This window comes from Eulemur rufifrons, chromosome 14 (genome assembly GCF_041146395.1).
Source record: "Eulemur rufifrons isolate Redbay chromosome 14, OSU_ERuf_1, whole genome shotgun sequence".
NCBI lineage: Eukaryota > Metazoa > Chordata > Mammalia > Primates > Lemuridae > Eulemur > Eulemur rufifrons.
Genome location: NC_090996.1, coordinates 9,509,403 through 9,532,528, shown reverse-complemented (window position 1 = coordinate 9,532,528; position 23,126 = coordinate 9,509,403). Strand labels below are relative to the sequence as shown.

Here is a 23,126-nt window from a genome sequence, read left to right as displayed (position 1 = left end):
AGGTGTCGGACCTCATGGATTGATCCTTTAATTTCCTTATTTTTTCTTCTCCAATTTTCACAACTCCCCTCTTTTGTAAACTTTGTAGAAAATTTTCTTATGTTCTAATCCATTTACTGACTATTTTATGTCATCTGATTTTTTTCATTCTAAAAATGCATTTTTTAGTTTTTTGGTTTTCTTTTTTTTTTTTTTTCCGAGGCAGTGTCTCACTCTGTTGCCCTAAATAGAGTGCAGTGGCATCATCATAGCTCACTGCAGCCTCGAACTCCTGGGCTGGAGTGATCCTCCTGCTTCATTCTCCCGAGTTGCTGAGACCTACACTACAGGCACACATCACCATGCCTGGTTAATTTCTCTTTTTTGTAGAGACAAGGTCTCACAATGTTTCTCAGGCTGTTCTGGAACTCCTGGCCTCAAGGGATCCTCCTGTCTCAGCCTCCCAAAGTGCTGGGATTACAGGTGTGAGCCCCTGCGCCTGGCTGCATTTTTGGTTTTTGAAGTTTCTTTTTTAACAGCCTTTCAGGAATGCAGTATCTTTTCGTATCTCTCTAAGAATGCCAATAGAATTGTTGTGGATTTTTTTGTTTGTTTGTTTTAAAATTTTCTTCCATGCACTCATTGTCTCTGTTTTCCAAGTACTCTTTTTTCCGGTTTCTTATTTTGATTTTTGTCTTTCATGTTAGAGGCTCTCTGCACGTTTGTTTGTTTAAGAGACAGGGTTTCCCTCTGTCACCCAGGCTGGAGTGCAGTGGCCCAATCATAGCTCACTGCAGCCTCAAACTCCTGGGCTCACGTAATCCTCCCACCTCAGCCTCCCAAGTAGCTGGGACTATAGGCGTGTGCCACCATGCCTGGCTAGTTTTTCTATGACCCAATTTTTCTGTGACCCAAGCCTCACAGTGGATTCTCGCTGTCTCTTTAGACCTCCCTGCAGTAGCCAACTCCTGCCCTGTTGGTGAAGCCCCTCTCAGGGCCAGGCCTTGGGAACCCTGCCTCGTTCAGGAGGCGGGTCCGGAATTCTGGGAGCAGAGCCATCACCAGCAGTGGTGCTGGCCAAAGGCAGATGGCAGGTGGACTTGGCAACCTCTGTCCTGCAGGGGGTGAACGGAGCCCACAAGCAAGAGGCCAAGGATGAGGGCACAGGTGGCAGGAGCAGAGTCCTGGAGCCTGAGGCCCTTGGAGCTGATCCAATGTAAGCCCCTTTGACAGATAGGAAAACTGAGGTGCAAAGAGAGAGCAGGCCTCTCAAGCCACACAGTGAGCTAGTGGCAGGCTAGACCCAGGTCTCTATAGTTCTCTTTCCAATGAACACACCAAGCAGTCAGCGTTCTCTCTCTCTCTCTCTGTCTCTCTCTCTCTTTCTGCTCTGCCCTCCCCACAGGAACATAGGGACACACACGGGCTGCCTGGTGCGTTGACACTTCCGACACGCACATATTGGCAAAGGTTCCCCTGCCGGTTTCTGCTTGTTCTCTAGACACCAGGAAACGTGCTGTGGGCCCAGGTGCTCGAGGGCCTGCGTGCCGTGGGGGCACCCGGACTCCTCTAATCCCAGAGGGTCAGAGCCCAGGGCTGAGAGCAGGACGGGCAGGGCCTCGCCTGGTCACAGGGCCAGGGGTGGGCAGGGTCCATCCACCAGCACTGTTTCCACCGCTCCAGTGAGTAATTAGAGAAAGTTAAACAAACACGCTCTAATTGCCTGTCGATGACAGATGCCAGGAGTGCCAAAAACCTGCCCGGCTTGGAAACGCCTGCCCGGGCTGGAGGTGTGGGGCGTCCGAGCTGGCTGGGGAGCGGGACCCCCTCCCTGTGCCCGCTGACAGCCAAGCCGCTGCTCCCCTGCCAAGCAGGGCGCCCAGTGCCAGAGCAAACTGGGCCCCGGCCCAGCACACTTTCCAGAAATAGGTCCCTGCGAGAGCCTCCCTGCCTTGCTGACCTTGCCCCCTGGGGGGGCCTATATTTTCCCCTCGGTCCCCAGAACAGCTGTGTTCAGGGCCCCTAAAAGCCTCCAGAATGTTTGCCCAGGGCTCTTGTCTACAGCTCCCCCGAGGGCCACCCCCTCCTGCTCTTTCTGCCGGGCCCCAGGGTGGCACGGTGCCTCCCGGTGTGGGCAGGGACAGTGATGGAGCTGAAAAGGGGCCTCCTCAAAGTCACTCCGGCCAGCCCACAGGACTCTCTGCTCCCAGGGAGACAGCCCCCAAGGGCAGCACCCCCATCAGTGCTGCCTCGCCCCCCCCCCAGTCCTACAGTGTCAGCGCAGCTCAGGGGCACCCACCCAGCCTGGGCGGGGCTGGGGGAGGGCTGGGGTGGGGTAGGTGGGTGGGTGGGGGTGAATAGCAGGTAGGGTGACGCATAGGTGTGGGCAGGATGGGTGGATGGGTGGGTGGCAAATGGAATCCTGTTCGTTTCGATCTCCGCCTTCCCGTTAAGGGCTTCTCTTAGCAGCCCAGGAGTCCTTGGCTGTCCGAGTTTAAGAGGAAGGCACCGAAAGCCCCTCTTCCTGGAGGCTGGTGTTCCGGGGACCCAGCCATTTCATCAAGGGCTGCCCCGGATGTCAGTGTGGGTGAGCTTTTCCTCTTCGGCGGGTCCGTGTCCCAGAGAGGACCCCGCCGCTCCCCTGCCTGGGGCTTCCCCGGCCTCCTCCCGTGTGCCAGGCTGGGCGGGCCGTCTGGCTGCCTGCCACCTTGCAAAATGTCACCTGCATCGTTCCTCTGCCTCTCTCTTTGCTTATGGGTTTTATACCTTTTTATTTCCTTACTACCCCTTTCCTGGGAGGAACTACAGGGGACAATGTGTGCCCAGGCCTCCGTGTGTACCCGTAAAACCACTCACCCACCTCTGTCGCTTGGCTTCTATAAAGCCCTGTCCCATCCCAGGGTCAGAAAGCTGTATACACTCTTCTAGCTGTTTCACTGCCCAGTGTTTATACCTCCGTCTTTAATCTGCCTTAGGCATCGTGGATCCTGACTCGGTTTTATGGAAGGGGAAGAGTTCTGTTCCTAAAAAATGCTTATAAACCACTGACTTGGCCCTGCCGAGGGGAGAAGGGAGGGGAGAGGCTGAGGGGCCTCTGCCAGCTCACAGGGTCCCTTCCCGTAACCAGGTAGGGCCTGTGGCCGCCCCTCTGGCCCCTAGGCTGGGCACCCCCGGGGAGGACAAAGCCTGAACCACTAATTTCTGTGCTCCTAAGGCCCCTTGTGATCCACCAGCCCCGCATCTCCTGCGGAGGAATCAACATTTTAGGACAAGGAAATTTACAAGGTGACTTGTGTCTAATGACAAGGATGGGGAAAATCTCCAAGGACGGGGGTGGCTGACAGTACAGGGGGGCCCAGGCCATGCCGGAGAGCAGAGCCTCAGACAGGGCACCCCGAGCGGTCAGCCCCAGCCAAGCGGGGGCTGCTGAGTTGCCCGGATGCCTCTGTGTGTCTGCCAGTCTGTTTAACCAGCCTGGGGTTCCCGCAGGGTCAGGCTTTGAACTGAGCCGAGGCAAGAGAGGAATTTATTCCCTTGACTTCGAGGGCAATAAAAGCTCTTTAGAACAGCTTTGAACCAGCTATTTCCTCATTAAAGAGCTCCAGGTCTCGGCCTAGGGGGAGACAGACTGAAGCAGATAATTACAGCCCAGGGAGACGTGTGCCTGGGGTCACCCATCACGGAGCTCCTCACTGGCCTTCCCACTCCCACCCACTGTCTGCTCCGCTGCCAGACTGAACTTCCAACAATGCGAATCTGACCTTGACTTTCACCAGCCTGAAACCCTCCAGCAGCTGCCCAGTGGCCGCTGGATGCTGCCTCACACGCCCCTGCCAGGCCCCTCGGTAGGACCTCTCCAGCCTCAGTGGCCCCCAGGCATGCTGGGTCAGCCACACTGCCCTGTGCTCACTCCCCTGCAGGCCTCGGCATTAGTTCTTCTTTTTGCTGAACATGGCCAAGCACTGTGTATCCCTCAGGTCTCACCTTAGATGCCACTGCCTCCAGGACGTCTTCCCTGACTGCACCCTCTGGGACCGGCTTGCAGCATTCTGATTCTTACAGCCTAATGGAGCCCTTCCCAGCCTGAATCTATTTGCCCATCTCCTTCCTCAGACTATGGTTCTCAAAGTTAGGGAGCACATCTCATTTACCACTCCTTCATCAATTGTCAGATAGTTTTTGAGTCCCTGCTTTGTGCTAGGCACTCAGATTCATGGGTGGACAAAATAGACAAAGCCTCCCGCCCCCATGGCACTCACGGGCTAATGATATCCCTGGTGCTGGCTCAGTGCCCGGCATGGAGTAGACACTTTGCTGAGTAAACAGGTGGTACCATCTGCTGTGGGTGCTCAGAAAGGAGGCTTAGAGATCTGGCAGGCTGCATGGAGCAGGGGGCCCTGAGGATAAGGGTTTGAAGGATGAATAGGAGTTTTCCAGGTAAAATGGTTGGAGATTTCCCTGCTTGCCTGGACTGCTCTCTCCCCACAGTCTACATTCTGCCCTCACGTTGGTTCCTCTTCTCTTTCAGAATGCATGAACTGTACCAGGCTCAGCGACATGAGTGAGCGACTGACCACGCTGGAGGCCAAGGTCAGCTGGGCTGGGGATCCTGGGCCTCGGGACCTGCCTGGGGGCCAGGGTTGGGGGGGACATCAGGCACTTGCTGGGTGTGGCTGGGAAAATCTCAGCCAGGGTTGCCCAGCAGGCCTGAGCAGCCTGGTCCTACATGTTGGGTGCTGCTAAGGCCTTGGTGGCTCTGGGTGGCCTTCTCAGGCTGGGCCAGCCTCCTGGAGTGGGGAGAGTGGGAGGGCAAGAATTTGAAGGTCCCAGGCGGCAGGCTGGGCATGGGCAGGGCAGAATGACACTGAGCCCCCAGGACCTCGGCAGCTGGCAGGCCGGACACCTGAAAGTCAGTGGAAAGAGGAAGGAGTTGCTGTCCCTCCAGGGCTGCTGTCCCCAGCTCTGGCACAGGGCTGGGCACCGAGGACCCCATGGGACAGACTCAGTGGAGGAGCTGCCTGGAAGCAGCCAGCGTTCAGCCCGGTCTGAGCAGAAGGGGGAGGTCCTAGGTGGAGTCACAGCAGAGGCAGGACGAATCCACAAAGGACAAGCAATTTATCTGGGAGTGGCCCCAGGCAGCCCTGGGAAAGGAGAGAGGAAGGGAAGGATGTGCACGGTACAGGTGTGTTAATGGGCAGGTTACCTGTGGGGGCACCCGGGCTCGAGCCCACGGTCCCTCTGGGACATGGCTTAGAGTACACCCCAGGGCCAGCCGGCTTGGGGCGTCAGCCGGGCAATCTCTTCTGCTCCTCCCTGGGCAAGGCTCCCCTGGGGTATCCCCTGTCGCTCCGGCTTGCCCCTCGAGCCCCGGAGTGTGCTGCTGTGGCCACAGAGAGCCCTCGGCAGAGTCGCAGGTGCCTGCAGGCAGAAGCTAAAGCCGTGTGGGGCCCAGGGACGCGTGAGGGACACCAAGAGCATCTGCCCCAGATGGGGACAAGCCTGTTCTCCCCTAGGGCAGGACAGGCCTGGGGGACAAGGCTGCCAAGGCTGCCTCCAGATCTCTGTGAAGCCTCTTGGGACAGCAGGATCTGCTGGTTGCCTTGTCCCCCAGGGCAGAGCCAGCCCCAGGAGGCTGGATTCACCTGGGCCTGAGGCCGAGCTCTTTCTCGGGCAGAACTGCGGTGGCTGGAGCAGGTGGCATCGCCCAGGAGGGAGCAGACCAGCGGGGCCGGCTGGCAGGGTGGCTGGAGTGGGGACTGGAGACCCGAGGGGGGCAGGAGCCCGGGACAGCAAGAGCCCCCGGAGGAGAGCAGGCCCAGGGGCAATGTGCCCCACCCAGAAGAGCACATGCACGCACACCTGCATAGCCACGTACACACACACACACACACACACACATGCACATGTACACACAGACACATGTGCATGCAAGCACACACACAAACATATATGAACACACATGCACACACAAATACATGCATGCTTTGCACATGTACACACAGACACATGCACGTAAGCATGATACAAACATATAAGAACACACATTGCACACACGTGCACACATAACATGCTCCTGTACACACACACACACACACACACACACACGCAGCCCATGTCACCTCGCATTGCCCTAGGCCCTGCTTTCTGCCCTGAGAGGCAGACCCTGAAGGGCCTTGGGGGCTTCTGGTCACTGTGGCTTGGAACCCCCTTCCCACTAGCTGGCAACTCTCTCGGACCCCCCTCCCCAGTTTGTAGAATGGGTCAGAGCAGCAGCCCCGCGGGGCTGTTGGGGGCCTCAGGTGAGGCGGTGGTGGGACTCGGCTTTGGAAATGGTTGAGTGCCGACCAGGAGTGAGGGCTTAGTGTCATCGTCACCGCCATCTGTCCGCATCGTGCAGATAAGACACAGGTGTGTGGGAGACTCCCGTGCAGGGAGCCCCGGGGCATGCACGACCTCCCTTGTCCTCGAGCCCGTCTGCGGGTGGCCAGGGTCCCGCAGCAGCTCAGCCCTCTGGGCACAGGCCAGGGGTCGGGGAGGCCCAGCTGCCCTCCTCAGAGTCAGTAGCTCTGGAGGGTGGGCAGGGGGGGAAGGTTCCAGGGAGCAAATGCTGCCACCTGGGCTGAGCCAGGGCTGGGACAGCCCCCGCAGGGGTGTGGGGGAAGGCGCTGGGGGTGAACTTCTGACACCTGAGATTTTAGGGGAGGCGGGGTCCCCGGGCCAGGCCCAGCCTGACGGACATTTTCCGAGCACCAGAGGCCTCTGCGTGGTTTGGCGCAGAGCAGCAGCCGCAGCTTGCCCCGGCCCCGGCCCAGCAGCGTGGGTGTTGTGAGTCGCAGCTCTAGGGCAGGACTGGCACGTTGCCCTCTGCCCACCCACCCACCTGGCCCTCATCCACGCCCTCCTGCCATGAGCAATTGCTCCCCTGGCCCTCCCAGCCCCGACAGCCCCGCCCCCCCATGGCCTTGGGCAGCAGGCCTGGCCAGGGCTTGCTCGGGGACCCTGAGGATGAGGGCTGTGTCCTCTCTGTGGACCTCGGGGGGCGGAGGAGGGACACCAGCATTCTCATCCCAGCCCCGCTCCACCTCGGCAAGGCCCTTCACGCCGGGCCTCAGTTGGCTCACCTGGAAAATGGAAATTGAAGGAGTCGCTTCCCCACCCCCGCCCCTGCCCCCCGCCCCGGGTCGTTTCAAAGCTGGTCTACGGCTGTGAGCTCAGGCAGCTCCTGGGTGGGAGGCAGCTTGAGTCTGGCGTGTTCCTCCTTGGACAGTTGCCTGCATCCCCAGGTAGGGGCTGGGACATCCCTGTCTCAGCTCCTGTGTCTTCTCTGGGTCACCTTCCAGCTGCTCACCTGCCTGCTCCAGGCCCACGCGTCCCCTGCAGAGACAGGGCTGCTGGGAGCTTTGCTGGCCCGGGTCGGAGGACCCTGAGTGGCAGCAGCCCGGAGCGGGGGAGGCTGAGCCAAGGCGGCAGCCAGGCAGGCAGACCTCAGACGGGGAGGCAGAAATCAGGCAGCGGCATAAAACAGCTGCACCCTAGGGGCCTGGAAGCTGAGGCTTCAGCTCCCTCAGACGACAAGTCTGTTTTGATGTGTCAGGAAGGACACAAAAATCCTGCCAGGGGTCACCTATTCCATAAGGACACTTACTGTTTGTTCAACAAGAAGTAGGACTAGGTGGTCTTGGAATTGGCTTGGCAGCTCTAGAAGCCAGGATCTTCACAGACGTCCCCTTAGCGAGTCAGCCTTTGTCCTCATGTTTGGTGCCTTGTGATGGCAAAGTGGCTGCTGTGGCTCAAGGCATCACATCCTCATGCTGTGTTTAAAGGCAGGCAGTGGAAGGTGAGGCACTGTACCCCAATAGACTCATTAGGCGCCGGGGCCAGTGCTGGGCTGTGTCACCACCTCCTAGTGGCAGGGGAGCTGGGAAGTTGGGCACCAGGCCAAGCAGAAAGGGATCGCTGTGACTGGCTCAGGCCAGTCCTGATTCCTGTCCTGGGCCACACGCACAGGAACACAGTAGGGGGTTCTGGAGCAAGGGAAGAAGGGCCAGTGGGGGGCCTGCTCTGTCTGCACTCCCCACTGGGCTCCCAGAGCCGGGAGCTGATCCCGGACTTCTGCTGGCCCCTTTTCCTGGGACAGCTGGGTGGGGAGCCCTCAAGGCACCAGGGAAGTTCCCTGCCTCCCGCCCTCCTCCCCTGAGCCTTACGCTCTGATGCCACAGACCACAAACAGTGGGAGGGCGCCCAAGGGACTTCCCCGCACCAGGGTCATGGACGCCTCGCAGTTCCAGCGGTCTCTGGGGCACGAGGGCGGTGTCCTGGCCCATCGGCCAGGCCACAGTGACATCATCAGGGCCACAGCCCTCGAGGCCGCAGTCTGGTTTTCTTGGGCTGAGTCCCCACACCCACAGCTGCCCGCCCCGGTGAGCTCACGCCTGGGCAGGGACAGGGTCAGTTTCTCCAGGAGCTGGCCATGGCCGGCCCAGGAGGGCTTAGACTCCAGCCCCGGCTGAGCCTCACTTGGCCGCAGCCGGGGCTCCTCTGCCCAGGCCCGTGGGCTCTGTGGGCGGTGGCGTCTGTGCGGCCCCAGGAAGGAGCGAGCCAGGCCTTTTGTGCCAGGGCAAGGCTACAGGTCCCTTCAGGGAAGCCGGAACCGTCCACAGGAGAGCTAGAGGGCGTGTCCCCGGGAGCCCAAGGCAGGCCCTCCTCCCCAGTTCCCTGCAGGCTCTGCCCCCGCCCACCCTGCAGTGGCGCCTTCTCTGCATCCCTCCTCCCCACCCCCTCACATGTCCTCCCCGACCCCCCGCTACACACGTCCATCCGGAGGGCCCCCCAGACGCTGCAACCCAGCCCACCCAACTGCGCTTGTCCCCTTCACCCTCAAAGCTGCCCCCTTCCCATGCCCTTGCTTCACTGGGGGCAGCTCTACTGTCCCCAGCAGCCAGGCCAGAAACAGGGGGGCCACCCCAGGCTTCACCACCCTCCTGCCCCCAGGCCCCGAGCTCCAGGTCCTAGGGTTCCGCCCCCCCACCCCCACTGCCCAGGAGCCCCTGACCTTGGCTGTGGCATCAGCTTCCCAGGGGATGCTCAGTGGCGGGGCAGGAACCAGCATCCTCCCCCCAGTGGGGACTCCAGGGGCCACCTGAGCTGCTGTGTGATCTGGGCCAGCTGCTCCCCTTCTCTGTGCCTCCCCCAGGTTGGGTGGGTGAAGCCCTGCACGGGGCCCTGGCCCCACCGCCTGCCCGCTCGGTGACATTGGGCAAGTCACTTGCCATCTCTGAGCCTCTATTTCCACCTCGCTTGCAACCTTTCCTGTCTCATGGGTCCTTGTAAGGACCAGAAAAGGGAGGGGCTCAGAGATGTGGCAGAGAGTGGGGGTGGGGGTGGTCGAGATGGCCTCACAGGGCAGGAGATGGAGCCCCTGGGGCCTGGGGTGGGTGTGGGCTGGTCCCACAGGACTGGGCCAGGCATCCTGGGGCAGCTCCCTGCGGGGCTGGAGGAGGAGCCCGTCCTGCGGCCCACGGCAGGGCCTGGGTGCCGGGTCAGAGCCTGAGTCGCGGAGTGAGTGGCTGCCCCCCACCTGCCTGCGCCCTGGGGACTCGCCTGCTGGGGCAGGGCTCACAACATGCCACTTTGTACCAAAGCGTCCCTAGACTCTGTCCCCCAGGCCCAGGGACGCTGCAGAACTGGTGAGGGGACTGCCCAGAGGGACCCTTCCCTGTGCACTGCAGACCCTCAGCCCAGCCCAGGCCTGCGACCCACCAGCATCAGCTCCAGTGACAGGTCCCCAGCGCCCCTGCCCCAGGGCCCACCCAGGTTCTCAGCGGGGCTCTCGGCCAGGCCTGAGCCCACCTCCGGCACACTGCGCCCCCTGTCGGCCTCTTTGGGGGCAGCAGGGACCCCCTGGGGTCCCCCAGGCCTGGCTCCCAGGTGGCTTAAATGAAGGAGAAAGTCCCCCCAGGCCCAGGCTCTGAGGCTTTGCCCCCTGCCTCCCTCGAGGGGAGAAGATGGGGCCACCGTCTGCCTTCCTGGAGTGGCGCCCTAAGGACCAGCTACCAAAATGGGCCGATTTATGCCCCCCATCCCCCGCCTTCCGTTCTTCTCTTTCTTTTCTCTTTTCTTTCATTCTTTTCTTCCTTCCCTCCTTTTCCCTCTCCCTCTTTCCTCCCATCCCTCCACAAATGTTCCCTGATCGAGGGGTTTGTGCCCCGCGCCAGACAGTGAGGGGGACAAAATGCACAGACCCCCCTGAGCCCCACCCCAGAGCTGGGGTGAAGAGGGGCGAATCCGACTGTTGCTCAAACAGCCACAACCCCTCAGCACAAGCACAGGGACTGCGAAGGTGTCGGGGGGCCCTGCTGGAGCCCGAGGGCTTCCCGGTGTGGGAGGGAGAGGAGGGCGGGGGACAGCGTGCCCCAGCAACGGGCACAGCGGTCCCACTGAGGAGCGCGACCGGCCGTGTGCGGCAGGGGACAGCTGCGGGTCTCATGGGCGCATGGCCCTGCACACGCGTGTCTCTGCCCTGCCCTGGCCTGGCCTGACCTACCTTCTCCGGCCCAGGTTCTCCTGCTCGAAGCAGCGGAGCAGCCCTCAGGCCCTGACAATGACCTGCCGGCCCCCCAGAGCACCCCGCCACCCTGGAATGAGGACTTCCTCCCTGACGCCATCCCGCTGGCCCACCCGGGGCCCGGAAGGAGAAGGCCCACGGGCCCGGCCGGTGAGTGAGGCGGGCAGGGAGGGCTCGGGCCAGCCGGGGTTGGCGGGGGGAACAGGCATGGCCTCCCAGGACCTCAGCAGACAGGTCATACCAGGCCCTCCGGGTCAAACCTGCCCCCTGGCATTTTGAGAAATTGTGCTAACATTTTAAAACTGGAAGCTTTCGTATAAAAATCAGGATTTCTAGCTTCTCTTTAAAAAATGGCAGCTCTGGCCATCGGGGCTGGCAGTCCCTCATGCAGATGATGGGCCGCAGCAGAGACCTGGTTGCTGCTGTAGATCCTGTCCAAGTGCAGTTAGCCGCAGTCCACACCACTCCGTACTGTCTCCCAGGCCTGCTACTGTCCTCATGACCCGCCCTGGCCCTTAGCACCTGCACGTAGGCCCCCAGCCCACCCGTGCTTGGCTCAGTTTTGCAGCAGCCCTGCCTGTGTGTCCCCAGAGAGTGGGAGCTTCTGCCTCCCCCACTTTCCGGGGGCTCCTCAATGAACTCTCCGACCAGAGTGGGAGGGCCTCTGCCGCCCTGTCTTCCCTGCCACATTTTTAAGTCAAGGGTAAAAATTTTCTCTCTGTAGGTTCTACCTGCTGGTCTGCGCTCTGCCTCTGGGGGTGCAGAATAGTAAGAACAATTGTGATTAATAATAGTTGCAATTGTTGGTGGCCTGCCTGGTGCCCAGGCCCCGAGCTAGAGCTTCGCCCCGGGTGCCTGTATAGCCAACACCTGTCAATACGGCTGACTCTGTGCAGAGATATCCTCTCTAATCTTCACACAAGGCTCATGAGGTTACAGAGGAGAGGCTCAGAGAAGTTAGGTAACTCCCCTGTTGTCACCCAGCAAGCCACGGGCATTTTGCCTCAAAGATTCTCAGCCCCCAGACTTTGAGGACCAGGCCCCAAGGGCTAGACCTCTGTTACTAGGGAAGCCGCAGTTCCAAAGATGGCCACCAGGTGGCGCGCACGCCCTACACATGGCAGCACCTGGAGCCGCCTGGCTGGCCTGGAGTCGCCAAGGGCAGGGGGGCTCTCCCCAAGCCAGCAGCCCTCAGCCAGGTCCTCCCTCCAGGACCAGAGTCACGTGCAGCCCGAGCTCACAGGCCCTAAGAGCCAGCGCAGGTCCCTCCATCAGATCAGCAAACACTCGTGAGCATCCTCTCTGGACAGCCCAGAGAGGGAAGGGGCTGTCCCTGGGCCACACGGTGGGCCTCACCCCTCCATGTCCTCCTTTCACCCACCCTCGGGGCCTGGAACCCCAGGCTGGGCAGGCGCGTCCAGGGCCTCCGAGGGGCCTCCGAGGGGCCATACCGGGGAGCACTTTGCCACAGACCCTGTTCTTGACCCTGAGTAGGGACACGGTAGGACGCGAGGAGGGGACTTGATGTTAAGAGACCTGAGCTGCAGCCTGGCTCTGCGACCTTGAACAAGGGACCAGACCTTCCTGACCCTCGGTTTCCCCAAGTTTAAAATGGGAACAACAGCAGTTCTTAGGATCATAGATATTCACAGGTGCAAAAGTGGTAAACTGTAAAGACCAACAAACCCAGGGTGACACTGGGGCTTTTGCCTATTTGGGGGGGCCCAGGTGGGCGGTGCTCCCGGGGTGAGGGGGGTGAACCAAACAGCCCAGGGGTCAGGCCTGGAGCCACTGGAGGCGGCCGGCCTAGGGTTCTGAGGCCAGTCTCATTCTCTCTCCAGGGCCCCCGGGGCAGACGGGACCACCAGGGCCTGCAGGGCCCCCAGGCTCCAAAGGTGACCCGGGCCAGACAGGAGAGAAGGGCCCAGCAGGGCCCCCTGGTAAGGCCCCTGCCCTGATGTTGTCCCCGGGGGAAGGGGCTGGGCTTTCTCCCCCACCTGAGCAGGTGGCGTCCCACACACCCGTGCCCCGGGTCCTCCCCGGCCCTGCGGGGAAAAGATCCCTGGTCGAACAGCCCAGGGCCGGCGCAGGCTGGCAGCCGCCCTTGGTGTCCCCGTCCAGAGCTGAGGTCCCTGGGAGGTCCTCCCCTCTGCCTCCCTCACCCTCCCCAGCCGCCCCCAGTGTCCCCCCTAGACTGGGCCGGGAAGGGGAGGCATCTCACGTACTCCCAGGACACCCTTCCAGGAGGACTGTGGGTCCAGAGGCCACCACCGACTAGCTGTGTGCCCGACTGACCCCTCCCCTTCAGGGCCTCAGTTTCCCCATTTGTAATCTCTCAGCCTAGGCTCTGTCCTCACTGTGACTCCTCTTCTCCCCACTGCAGGGCTCTTGGGGCCGCCAGGACCCCGCGGGCTTCCTGGAGAGATGGGGCACCCTGGCCCCCCGGGTCCCCCGGGCCCAGCAGGCAGCCCAGGCCCCTCACCAAACGGCCCCCAAGGCGCCCTCTACTCCCTGCAGCCGCCTACAGACAGAGACAGTGAGTCCCGCGCCTGAGGGGCGGAGGGCAGGGCTGAGCCCGGCTGTCTCCTGGTGGGGGGTGGGGGGGTGGTCTTCCTCGGGGATCCCTGGGGAAGCCGGCCTGCCAGCCATGGGGACAGAGTCAGCTTGAGAGTGAGGCCGAGGGTCCCCGGGGGGGTGGGGGGATGGTGCGGGCCTCAGCCTTGCTCTTGGCCCCAGAGTGGCCTGTCCCTGCCACGGCAAGTCATGCAGCAGGGCTAAGTGAGCACCTACTGTGCGCCGGGCACAGGGCTTTAGTCACTGGGGATACAGCAGGGAGCGACGTCCGCACCCATGTTGGGGGGTGGGGCAGGGGGCCCAGAGGGCGGACAGGACCAAGACACTGGGTCCAAGGGACAGGGAGGCCCAGGTGGGCTGGGCAGAGGAGCCCATGGGAACATCATTTTTGGTTAAGTGTCCTGGGCGGTTGGGGAGGGCAGTAAGAGGAAGGTGACAGGATCAACTTTGACTTCTGTGAAGGGAGGATGGCTCAGTGGGCATCCTGGGCACTGTGGTGGGGTGGCATGGGGACGGTTTGGTTCGCTGTCAGAGAAACCCGAGCCCCCCTTTTGCTGGGGCTTCTGTCCTCCCAGGCGGCACAGCCTTCCTCTGAGCATTGAGATCTCCACCTGAATCCCGCCGTCCCTATCCCAGCCTCAGTTTCCCCATCTGTAGAGTAGAGATGGTTCCGCTCCCTGATGGAGCCACTCTGGAGACTGAGACACAGCCCCAGCCGGTGCCTGCGCCAGGAGGGCGGGACTCATTGCCGAGCGGGCTGGGTCCTGGCCGCTCTCCGTGGGGACCAGGACCGGGCCAGGCCGGGGGCAGGGCCGGGGGAGGGGCGAACGCTAACTCGCGGTCTGCAGACTCGGTTTCCCCACCTGTGCAGTGGCGCAGGGGTGCTCCCTGGGCTGGGAGAGGATGGATGATGTTCGAGAACGTGAAGTGGCTTGGAGAGGGGTCTCAGAGGACAGTAACCTGCACCGCTGGGCCACAAGGAGCAGTCTGTGGGCTCCACCCTGCCCTGGTCTGGGCACGATGTCCTGCATCCGGTCCTGTCCACTGCCATCGAGCCCCACTGAAACAAGACGCTCCTTCCTCCCTGCAGCTTCAGGGTCCTTAGGGACGCGGCCGTCCTGGAGGGCTGGGGAGAGCGTTTGGGAACAGCACCCAGCGGGAGGCCTGTCAGCCCATGGGGAGGTTTCTGCATGTGGAGGGCGGGGCGGAGCGGTGCAGCCTCCCCACCCCAGACAGTGCTCAGGGCTTAGGGCTCAGGGCTCGGGGCTCAGTGCTTGGGGCTCAGGGCTCGGGGCTCAGTGCTCAGGGCTCAGTGCTCGGGGCTCAGTGCTCAGGGTTCGGGGCTCAGGGCTCAGTGCTCAGGGCTTAGTGTTTGGGGCTCAGTGCTCAGGGATTGGGGCTCAGTGCTCAAGGCTCGGGGCTCAGGGCTCAGGGCTCAGTGCTCGGGGCTCGGGGCTCGGGGCTCAGGGCTTGGGGCTCAGGGCTCAGGGCTCAGTGCTCAGGGCTCGGGGCTCAGTGCTCAGGGCCAGCCTCCCAGCACTGCCAGCTCTGCACTGCCAGACCACTGGCCATTCTGTTCTTTCCACAGATGGAGACTCACGGCTGGCATCTGCCATTGTGGACACAGTGCTGGCGGGTGTCCCAGGGCCCCGGGGCCCCCCCGGCCCACCAGGTAAGTAGACAGGGCAGCAGCACAGCCGGGCCCAGACTGAAGACCCCCAGGGCTTGGCCCAAGCCTAGGGGCCGCAAGGGGGCTGGGGGCCGGGTGGGGTCCGTAGCTTCGGGACAGTGCTGGGCTCTGGTTCTGCCCCAATCTGCCGTGTGGCTTGAGGTGAAGTCCCTCACTTCTCGGTGGCGGCATCCCCAGGGACTGGACACACGATCCCCAAGTGACTCTGCGCAGGGTGTCCTTGCATGGGCCAGAGTGGGACACGCACCTGGGTGCACGGAGGCCCAGGAAAGGGGGTGCGGGGTCAGCACGGGGGGTCAGGAACTGCTGGGGCAGGCGGACGAGAGGCGGGAGGCCCGGGGCGTCTGGGGCGGAAACCAAGGGCCCTGCGCAGCGCTGGCCCTGCGGCGCGGTGGGGTGGGAACCCGCTCTCGGGCCTGGCCTGGGCCCCGTCCTCCAGGGACCCCGCTGGGGGAGGAGTGTGGCCTGGGGCCAGCTCACCACTTGCCCCGCCCTGCCCGGGAGAGCCCCCTCACTCACTCCTTGTCACTCTTCCGCTCTGCTGTGCTTTTGGGCACCTGCTACCGCACGTGCCGGGCAGTGTCCTGGTTCCTGGGACGCTTGGGTAATCAAAACAAAGGTCCCTGTCATTGTGGAGCTGACATCTCACGGAGGACGGCAAGCCGAGCACGAACACCATAAATAAGTAACTAGGGTGGGATCTGAGACAGTGACGAGCGAGGAGCCGGCTGGCGGGCACTGGGGCGGGGGGGCTCGGCACAGAGAGACATTTGCGCCGATGCTCCAGGTAGGAAAGGGGCTGAGCTGGGGGCAGCTGGAGGCTCCAGGTGACCTGCCAGGTCTCGGGGGCACTCACACTGGAGGAGGGTGTCTGTTTCTAACACTGGGTCCTGACACGTGCGCCCTGGGGTGCCTTCCCCACGTGTCCCCAGGTCTGGGAGTGGGGCCACGTTGGCACAGCCCAGCAGGGGCTCCCTGCAGCCCGGGAGGCACAGGCCTGTGCAGGGCCACTGGGGACAGAGGCCTCACTCCTCCCAGTGTGCCAGACATTAGTCATGAGCCACCCTGCCCATGCTGGGCGCACGAGACCCAGCCTGACCCTCTGGGCACTCCATGGCCCGTGGGGGAGACAGATGTGTATAGCGCGGTGGCCGTGGGTGGTGGCTGGTCCACGTCAGGGGATTCCCTAGAGGTGGGATGGGAGGAGGTGCTGGGAAGGCTTCCTGGAGGAGGTGACACTCAGCCTAAGACTAGTGGGAAAGAGTTTGCTGGGAGTGTGGAGCGGGAGGGAAGCTCCAGGAGGAGGAACAGCATTGGCAAAGACACGAAGCAGAACTTTCCAGAAGAGTACCTGGGGGGTTGGCCGGGCGCGGTGGCTCACACCTGTAATCCTAGCACTCTGGGAGGCCGAGGCGGGTGGATCACTCAAGGTCAGGAGTTCGAGACCAGCCTGAGCAAGAGTGAGACCCCGTCTCTACTAAAAATAGAAAGAAATTATATGGCCAACTAAAATATATATCTACAAAAAATTAGCCGGGCATGGTGGCGCATGCCTGTAGTCCCAGCTACTTGGGAGGCTGAGGCAGTAGGATCGCTTAAGTCCAGGAGTTTGAGGTTGCTGTGAGCTAGGCTGACGCCACGGCACTCACTCTAGCCCGGGCAACAAAGCGAGACTCTGTCTCAAAAAAAAAACAAAACAAAACAAAACAAAACAAAAAAAAAAAAAAAAAAAAAGAGTACCTGGGGGGTGAGGGTGGGAAGGGGCCAGGCTCAGGACTTCGGGATCCCTACCTGGTTTGTGTTTTGAAAGTTCGCTCTGCGTAGCTGTGTGGAGGGCAGATGGGCAGGAGGGGTGGGCTCGGAGGGGGTCGGGTCCCAGGCCTGAGGCGGGCGGGGTGGAGCCGAGGGATTTGCCAGGGGCCTGGCTGGCTGGGGAGTGAGGACAGTCTGGCCCGACACCCTAGCTGGTCTCCTAGGTCTCATGGATGAGGCCCTGGCGGGGGGAGCAGGCGGATGTGCAGGAGCCATGGGAGAGGGCTGGGGGAGGGAGGGCTCTGGGCTCCCAGGATTGGGGGCCTGGGGAGCGTGTGGTCCCCACAACTATTCATTCAGCAAACCTTCATTTGCTGCCCAAGGACAGGCCCAGGGAAGCTGGGAGACAGGAGGCTGGGAATGCCCCCCCCCGAGCTGACTGGGGGGCAGTGGGCATCTCTGGTCCCAGGTGAACATCTGTGACTCTACCCACAGGTCCCCCAGGACTGCGCGGTCCCCCGGGACCCCCAGGAGCACCTGGCTCCCAGGTGAGGACTTTGCCATCTCTGGAGTGGCTTGAGGGCAAGGTGGGCGGGGGGTTCTGGTTCTGTTAGCAGCAGCGCTCCTTGCTGCCCACTCCCTCAGAGTCAGGGAGGTGTTAGCAGCACCCCTATTTCATAGATGGGCTAGCTGAGTCCCAGAGAGGCCAGGTGCTGCCCGGGGTCACACAGAGGGTGTGGGCAGAGCTGGGCCAGGTCACTCAGTGTCCACCTTAGCCTCTCCCCTGTCCCTAAGAATCACCCATGGGGAGGGGGAGGCAGCCCAGATCCCAGCCTTGCTCTGCCTCCCCAGCTGTGTGGCCCGTCAGGCCCAGATGGGATAGCAGGGTGGCGGGGGGTGGTGGGGAGAGCAGGTGCAAAGGCCCTGGGGCAGGGAGTGAGCAAAGGAGCGTGGTGTGGGCTGAGGTGCAGAGGGCAAGGCCCGACCTCTGGGCCCAAGTGTGGGCTCTTGTAACCGCAAGGGAGCCCCTAGAGTTCCAGGGAGGATTTCCATCTTTAAAAGGCCCCCTGGCTGTTGTGGGGGATGAAAGGTGGGAGAGGGCAGGAGGCCAGAGACCAGCGGGGGGTCCTGGCAGCCAGCCGTGGACGGGGAAGAGTGAAGAGAGTGGGCTGGATAGGTCTGGCTGACGGAGACACCTGGCGGGAGGGGCAGGGCAGGCTCTGGGTTCACTCCCAGGGGTCTCTGGGGACCAGCTGGGAGCGCCGGGGAGCTGTTCCCCCAGGAGGGAAGGCTTCGGGGTGGGGGTCACTTTGGGGAGAGGCAGAGCCATCACCACGACTCATGCTCTCCAAGTGCTTGACTGTCCCCTTCTCTGTGTGACAGCCGTACTTGGCATCGCCCCACTTTGCAGGTGGGAAGACTGAGGCTCAGCTGAGGCCCAGGGCCACACACCAGCCCCAGGTGGCTCCAGGACTGGAGGCCCTGGAGTCTGGTCTTCCCGTTCCCATCAGGCCACCTTCCCATCCTCTTCCTCAGGCCCAGAGCCCAGTGGGGGGTGGGGGCTGGAGACTGGGCGGGCTCAGGTGGCACCTCACGTGCTTGTCTGTTCCCGCAGGGCCTGGCAGGAGAGCGGGCCGCGGTGGGGCCGTCTGTAAGTCTGTCTGTGCGGATGGGCCCGAGCCACGCCCAGGGCGCCCGGTGGGTGGGGGTCTGTCCTGGGTGGCCCTGCCTGGGCTCCGGCTCCCGGGATTGGTGAGCAGGGCCTGAAATAGCTCCTGCCGGGGTGAGGAGGGCAGCAACTCAGGGCGTGGGTGAGAGCCCCAAGTCTCCTCCAGAGCGCCCGGAGCCCTGGCTGATGCGTGCTGTGACCTGGGCCCTGGGTCACTGTGCTGTGTTGCCCGGGGCCACAGGTTAACGTGCCGTGTGACCCGGAAAGTCCCTTCCCTTCTCTGAACCTCCCAGAAATAAGAGGCTTAGACAGCTGGCCTCTAATTGCCCTTCTTGGAAACAAGGATTTATGAGTCTCAACTCCTGCCTCCAAGGCCAAGGATGCAGGCACTTCCCTCGTGCCCAAGCCTTTCTCCAGGTGCAGGGGCCCGGGGAGGAGGAATAGACCCTTGCTGAGCCCCTACTGTGTGCCGGCCACCGTGGAGGTGCTTTATCCCCCCCCACAGTATATTTAAGCTTCACAGCGACCCAGCGAGACCACACCATTATTTCCATTTGCCAGAAGCGGCGGCTAAGGCTCAGAGAGGTTAAGTAACTTGCCCAAAGTCACACAGTGAGGCAGCAGTAGAGCTGGGATTTGACCCAGGAGTGTCAGCCTCCTCCTGCCCCTCCCCATGCTTCTGTCTCCCGACAGTAACAACATGGTGACCACTTCGATGGCACTTCTAGCTGCCAGGCTGTGGTCTAAGTTCATTGTCAATGTCGATTTCCTTAATCCTCCTAGTAATTCTCTGAGATAGGTACTATCACTACCCTCATTTTAGAGGTGAGCAAACGAAGGCACAGAGAGGTAGAGACGTGCTCAAGGTCACACAGTAGTAGCCTCTTCTGCCCCAGAAGCGTATCAAGCCCCTAAAGCCGACCCCAGACGCTTCCCCGTGCCCGGCTGTGCAGGGCGTGCCCTGGGGCTGCGGCCTCCCCTGCTCTGCTCACCCAAGGGCAGGTGTCCTCTGGGCCCTGCCTGCCCAGCCTGCCCCTGACTCCCTGCAGGCCCCCGAGAGAGCCGAGAGGTGCCCCCCACGCCGTGCCAGGTGTTGACTGGTGACTTCCTTCCTAGGGTGAGCCCGGCGTGAAGGGGGAGGAGGGGGAGAAAGCCGCCGCCACAGAGGTAACTGCTACAGGAGCTGCGGGGGGAGGGCGGGTGCCCCGCAGACGGTCCCTGCCCTGGGACGCTCCCAGCACAGTGGGGAGATGCTGCCTGCAGCAGGGACTGCAGGATGGGTGTGAAGGTGGCTGGGTGGGGTGCCCAGGTGGGGCGGGGTGGGGTGGGGTGTCAGGGCTCGGTGGGCCACCTGTGCAGCTGGAGGGGCGAGGCTGGGGCCGGGGGACCTCCGGGAGGTCCTTGCAGGACCAGAGAAGGGGAAGAGGCTGGAACCCAGGCAGCCAAGGTGGGCGCAGGAGGCAGCAAGGAGGAAGGTGAGGCCTGAGCCCAGGTACACGTGTTACTCGCCATGGGACTCTGAGAGGTCACCGTGATACCCTCCCCACCCACGTTTCATAAGAAGAGCATCCCGTGGCGCAGGGACGTGAGGCTCGGCTGGGTCCCTGACAGAGGGGCCTGGAGCCCCCCGCTCCGTCCGTGTCCCAGACGCTGTGCCTGGCTCGGCTTCCCGTCACCCTTGGGTTCCTGGCGGGGAGACCTCTCTCCTGTGACCCAGGAGGGTGCTGTTTGGTTTCGAGCTAAATTAATCTGAATGTGAGACAGATCCGTCATGTTACACAGCAAAAGGCACCGCTTTGCTGCTGCCTCCCAGGGCTGGGCCACCAGCCGGGGACAGTGGCCTTGTCTCTCCACCGTCACTTTTCTTTTCCAAGTGGCCTTGACACCTGTCTTCTTGAGAAGTCAGCACCCTGCCATGGCTCATTCACGTGTCTCCATGCACAAGGTCCTTGGTCCCAGGAACGTGGTCTCTGTCACCATGGCCAGCCTGTCCCCAGCACCGCCTGGGGCGGTGGCTCAACCTACTCTTCTTGCCTGGTGCGGCCACACCTGGCCTGTCCCCGGCCTGCTCTGCGGCGTTAATGTGGCAGAGAGCTCTCAGCTGGGCAGCCCAGGAAGGAAGCGAGAAAGCACCTCCCCCAAGGCCCTGTGCTGGGTGCTCTGCCCTCGTTAGGGTATTTTCTGGAAACAGGATGCCCAGGGGAAGCAGCCAGGCAGCCACGTCCAGGCTGTGTGGCACTAGGGATGTTGCCTGTCCCCTCTGTGCTTTGGGCTCCTTGTCTGTGAACATGGGTCTGAAGCTCAGCCTCTGGGACGCTATCTGCCGTGGCGGTGGGGACGGGTGGGAAGAGGCAGGGGTGGGGGCTGCGGCGGGACAGCCCTGACCCCTCCATGCGGCCCGCCCTGACCCTGGCCACCCCCTCCTCCCCGCCAGGGCGAGGGGGTGCAGCAGCTGCGAGAGGCGCTGAAGATCCTGGCAGAGCGAGTCCTCATCCTGGAGCACATGATCGGGATCCACGGTGAGCAGTGACCAGGGCCACCGAGCTGGGACTCTCCCTCCCCTCCCCTGCCCACCCCTGCTTCCTCAGGGCTCCGGCCTCCCTGCCCCCGAGGGCCTCCACTTGGCCACCAGACGCTGTTCGCCAAAACCCAGGCCGGTGCTGCCCCTCCTCTGCTCAGGGACCCCAGTGGCTCCCAGCTGCCTTTAACTCCCGGGTGCATCAGCCCAGCTCCCCATCCCCCCCGCCACATGGCCCTGTGGGGGGTGGCACCTCCCACCCCCACACTTTTGCTCAGGCCAGGCCTTCTGCCCCGGGAGCACTGACTCCCACCCGGGACCAGCTCAGAGATCTCTGCCCCTGCAAAGCCTCCCCGAGCCCCACTCTGTCCCCACGGTGCTCCAAGGGGCCTGCCACTCCATGATGGGGTGGGGTTTCCATGTCTCCCCCTGGCCCACCGGGACCCCTGTGCAGGGTGGCGAGTGGCGCATCTGCAGGGCCAGAGCTCAGGAGCCTGGATGGTGGGCGGATGGGTGAAGGGACAGGTGAGTGGGCGGAGGCATGGACAGGGATGAACAAATGCGTGAGGGCCCGAAGCCGCTGCTGCTTTGCCTCACCCGCGCTGGACAAGGGCTTCTCTCCCCTGCCAAGGACGGGGGGCAGAGGTGCTCCGAGTGCCCGCAGGCTCTGTCTGGAGCCACCCCTGCTCTCCCTCCAGATCCCCTGGCCTCCCCCGAGGGAGGCTCCGGCCAGGACGCCACCCTGAGAGCCAACCTCAAGATGAAGCGGGGCGGCCCCCACCCCGATGGTGTCCTCGCTGCCCTGCTTGGCCCCGACCCTGGGCAGAAGAGCGCAGAGCGGGCCGGCGGCCGGCAGTGAGAGCCCAGCTCCCCGGATAAGCCCCACTGTGGCCGGAGACGCGGCCCCGGAGGCCTGCGCTGCTGCTGGTTCCTGAAGGCGCCCCAGGGGGCCTGGGCTGCAGACATGGACCGCTGTGGGGACACTGGCTCCTGGGGCCCGAGGGCCTTGGGGACAGACGGCACCTCTAGGGGCAGGGTCCAGAGGGGACCAGCACTCTCTGCAGAGGCCCGTCCTCCCCCACCCCCCACTCCCTGCTGGACACGGGGTCTGGGTGGGCTGGGGGTGGGCGTGAGAAGAATCCTAATACTCCTCATTTACTGAGTCCCTGCGACGTCTGGGCCTGTCCAAGGAGCTTTCCCTGTGTCGTCTCATTTAACCCGTAGGAGGTAGGCTTACTGTCTTCACTTTACACGGAGGACCGAGGCTCGGTGGGTACAAATTACCCACCTGTGGCCACCGGCTCCTGGATGGCTGGGGCAGGATTTGAACCCAGGGCCCTCAGCTCTTGAAACTGGGTGTTCTCGCCCTGCCGGTTTCCCCTCTTCATGAGGAAACTCAGACGGGAGGGCGCAGGGCCAGCTGGGAGGATGGCGGGGCCCTCAAGGCGTGTCCGAGTGTGAGACCGCAGAGCCCTGGGCCTCCCTTCGTCGGCCCCCTCCCCGGGGTTTGGGGTCTCCTCTTCCGGCTGGGGGCGGCCTGGCCTGTAGCTGCTCTCAGAGGCCAGGGAAACCCTGAATACACCACTGACAGTCACATGGACTTGGGGACCGTGACAGAGCAGCACTGGGAGTGCAGGGCCCACACACCAGGCTGGCATCCCCCACTGTGACCCCCAGTGTCACTGAGCCCACCCCCGAGCCAGAGGAGGGGCACTTCATGGGACTGTCCCTCAGGGTGGGACTCGCAGCCCAGGCCCCTCGCAGCCTCCCTGGGGAACCCGTAGGGTCTGCCTGCTGGCTCAGACCGCAGCCCTCCTGTGACCAGCCGGGCCCTGGTGTCACCCTCCTGCCGGGCCAGGACCCGGCGCTCAGCGACAGCAGCAGACTCAGAGAATCAAAGGTGCTGGCGCCACCCTGGGGCACATGTCCCCTCATGGCAGGAGTGACTGTCCCCGGCGCTCTTGGTGCTCTTGGGAGGCTGTGGCCTGGTCCCTCTGGGCCCTGGTCACCTCTCCCAGCCCTCAAGGCCCTGATGGCCCCTCCTGAGGCAGGTCTGGAGGGGAGGCCGGAGGCGGCAGGACCTCTGACCCGCACCGCCAGCCTGTGGCGCTGTTACCGTATCTGACAATAAAGGTGCTCTCCCCACTGTGGGTCTGTCTGTGTGGCTCTCCCCACTGTGGGTCTGTCTGTGAGGCCGGGCTGTGTCCCGTGGGCCGGGTGCCGGGAAGCCCTGGGCAGCTTTGGCGAGGCCCGGGGCTGCCACAAGGCCTCCAAGGGAGGGGGGCCCAGCTCTGGCTCCAGGAGGCCCCGGGGGTGCGAGGAGGGTGAGGGCAGGCAGGGTAGCCTCTCAGAGGGCGCCCCACCTCCCACCCCCTGGGTC

At 62.9% G+C, this 23,126-nt stretch overlaps 1 protein-coding gene across 1 annotated transcript in view; it reads left to right on the top strand.

Annotated features, from left to right (window-relative positions):
• Positions 1 to 21,605, top strand: part of COL26A1 (collagen type XXVI alpha 1 chain) — a 145,121-nt gene extending 123,516 nt beyond the window's left edge. Inside the window, exons 4-13 of the mRNA XM_069486406.1 lie at positions 4,508 to 4,569; positions 10,537 to 10,693; positions 12,385 to 12,483; positions 12,927 to 13,079; positions 14,706 to 14,789; positions 17,055 to 17,107; positions 18,175 to 18,210; positions 19,345 to 19,395; positions 20,663 to 20,747; positions 21,445 to 21,605. Coding sequence (XP_069342507.1) covers positions 4,508 to 4,569; positions 10,537 to 10,693; positions 12,385 to 12,483; positions 12,927 to 13,079; positions 14,706 to 14,789; positions 17,055 to 17,107; positions 18,175 to 18,210; positions 19,345 to 19,395; positions 20,663 to 20,747; positions 21,445 to 21,605 — 941 coding nt within the window. The remainder of the gene's footprint in view (positions 1 to 4,507; positions 4,570 to 10,536; positions 10,694 to 12,384; positions 12,484 to 12,926; positions 13,080 to 14,705; positions 14,790 to 17,054; positions 17,108 to 18,174; positions 18,211 to 19,344; positions 19,396 to 20,662; positions 20,748 to 21,444) is intronic.
• The last annotated feature ends 1,521 nt before the right edge of the window (positions 21,606 to 23,126 follow it).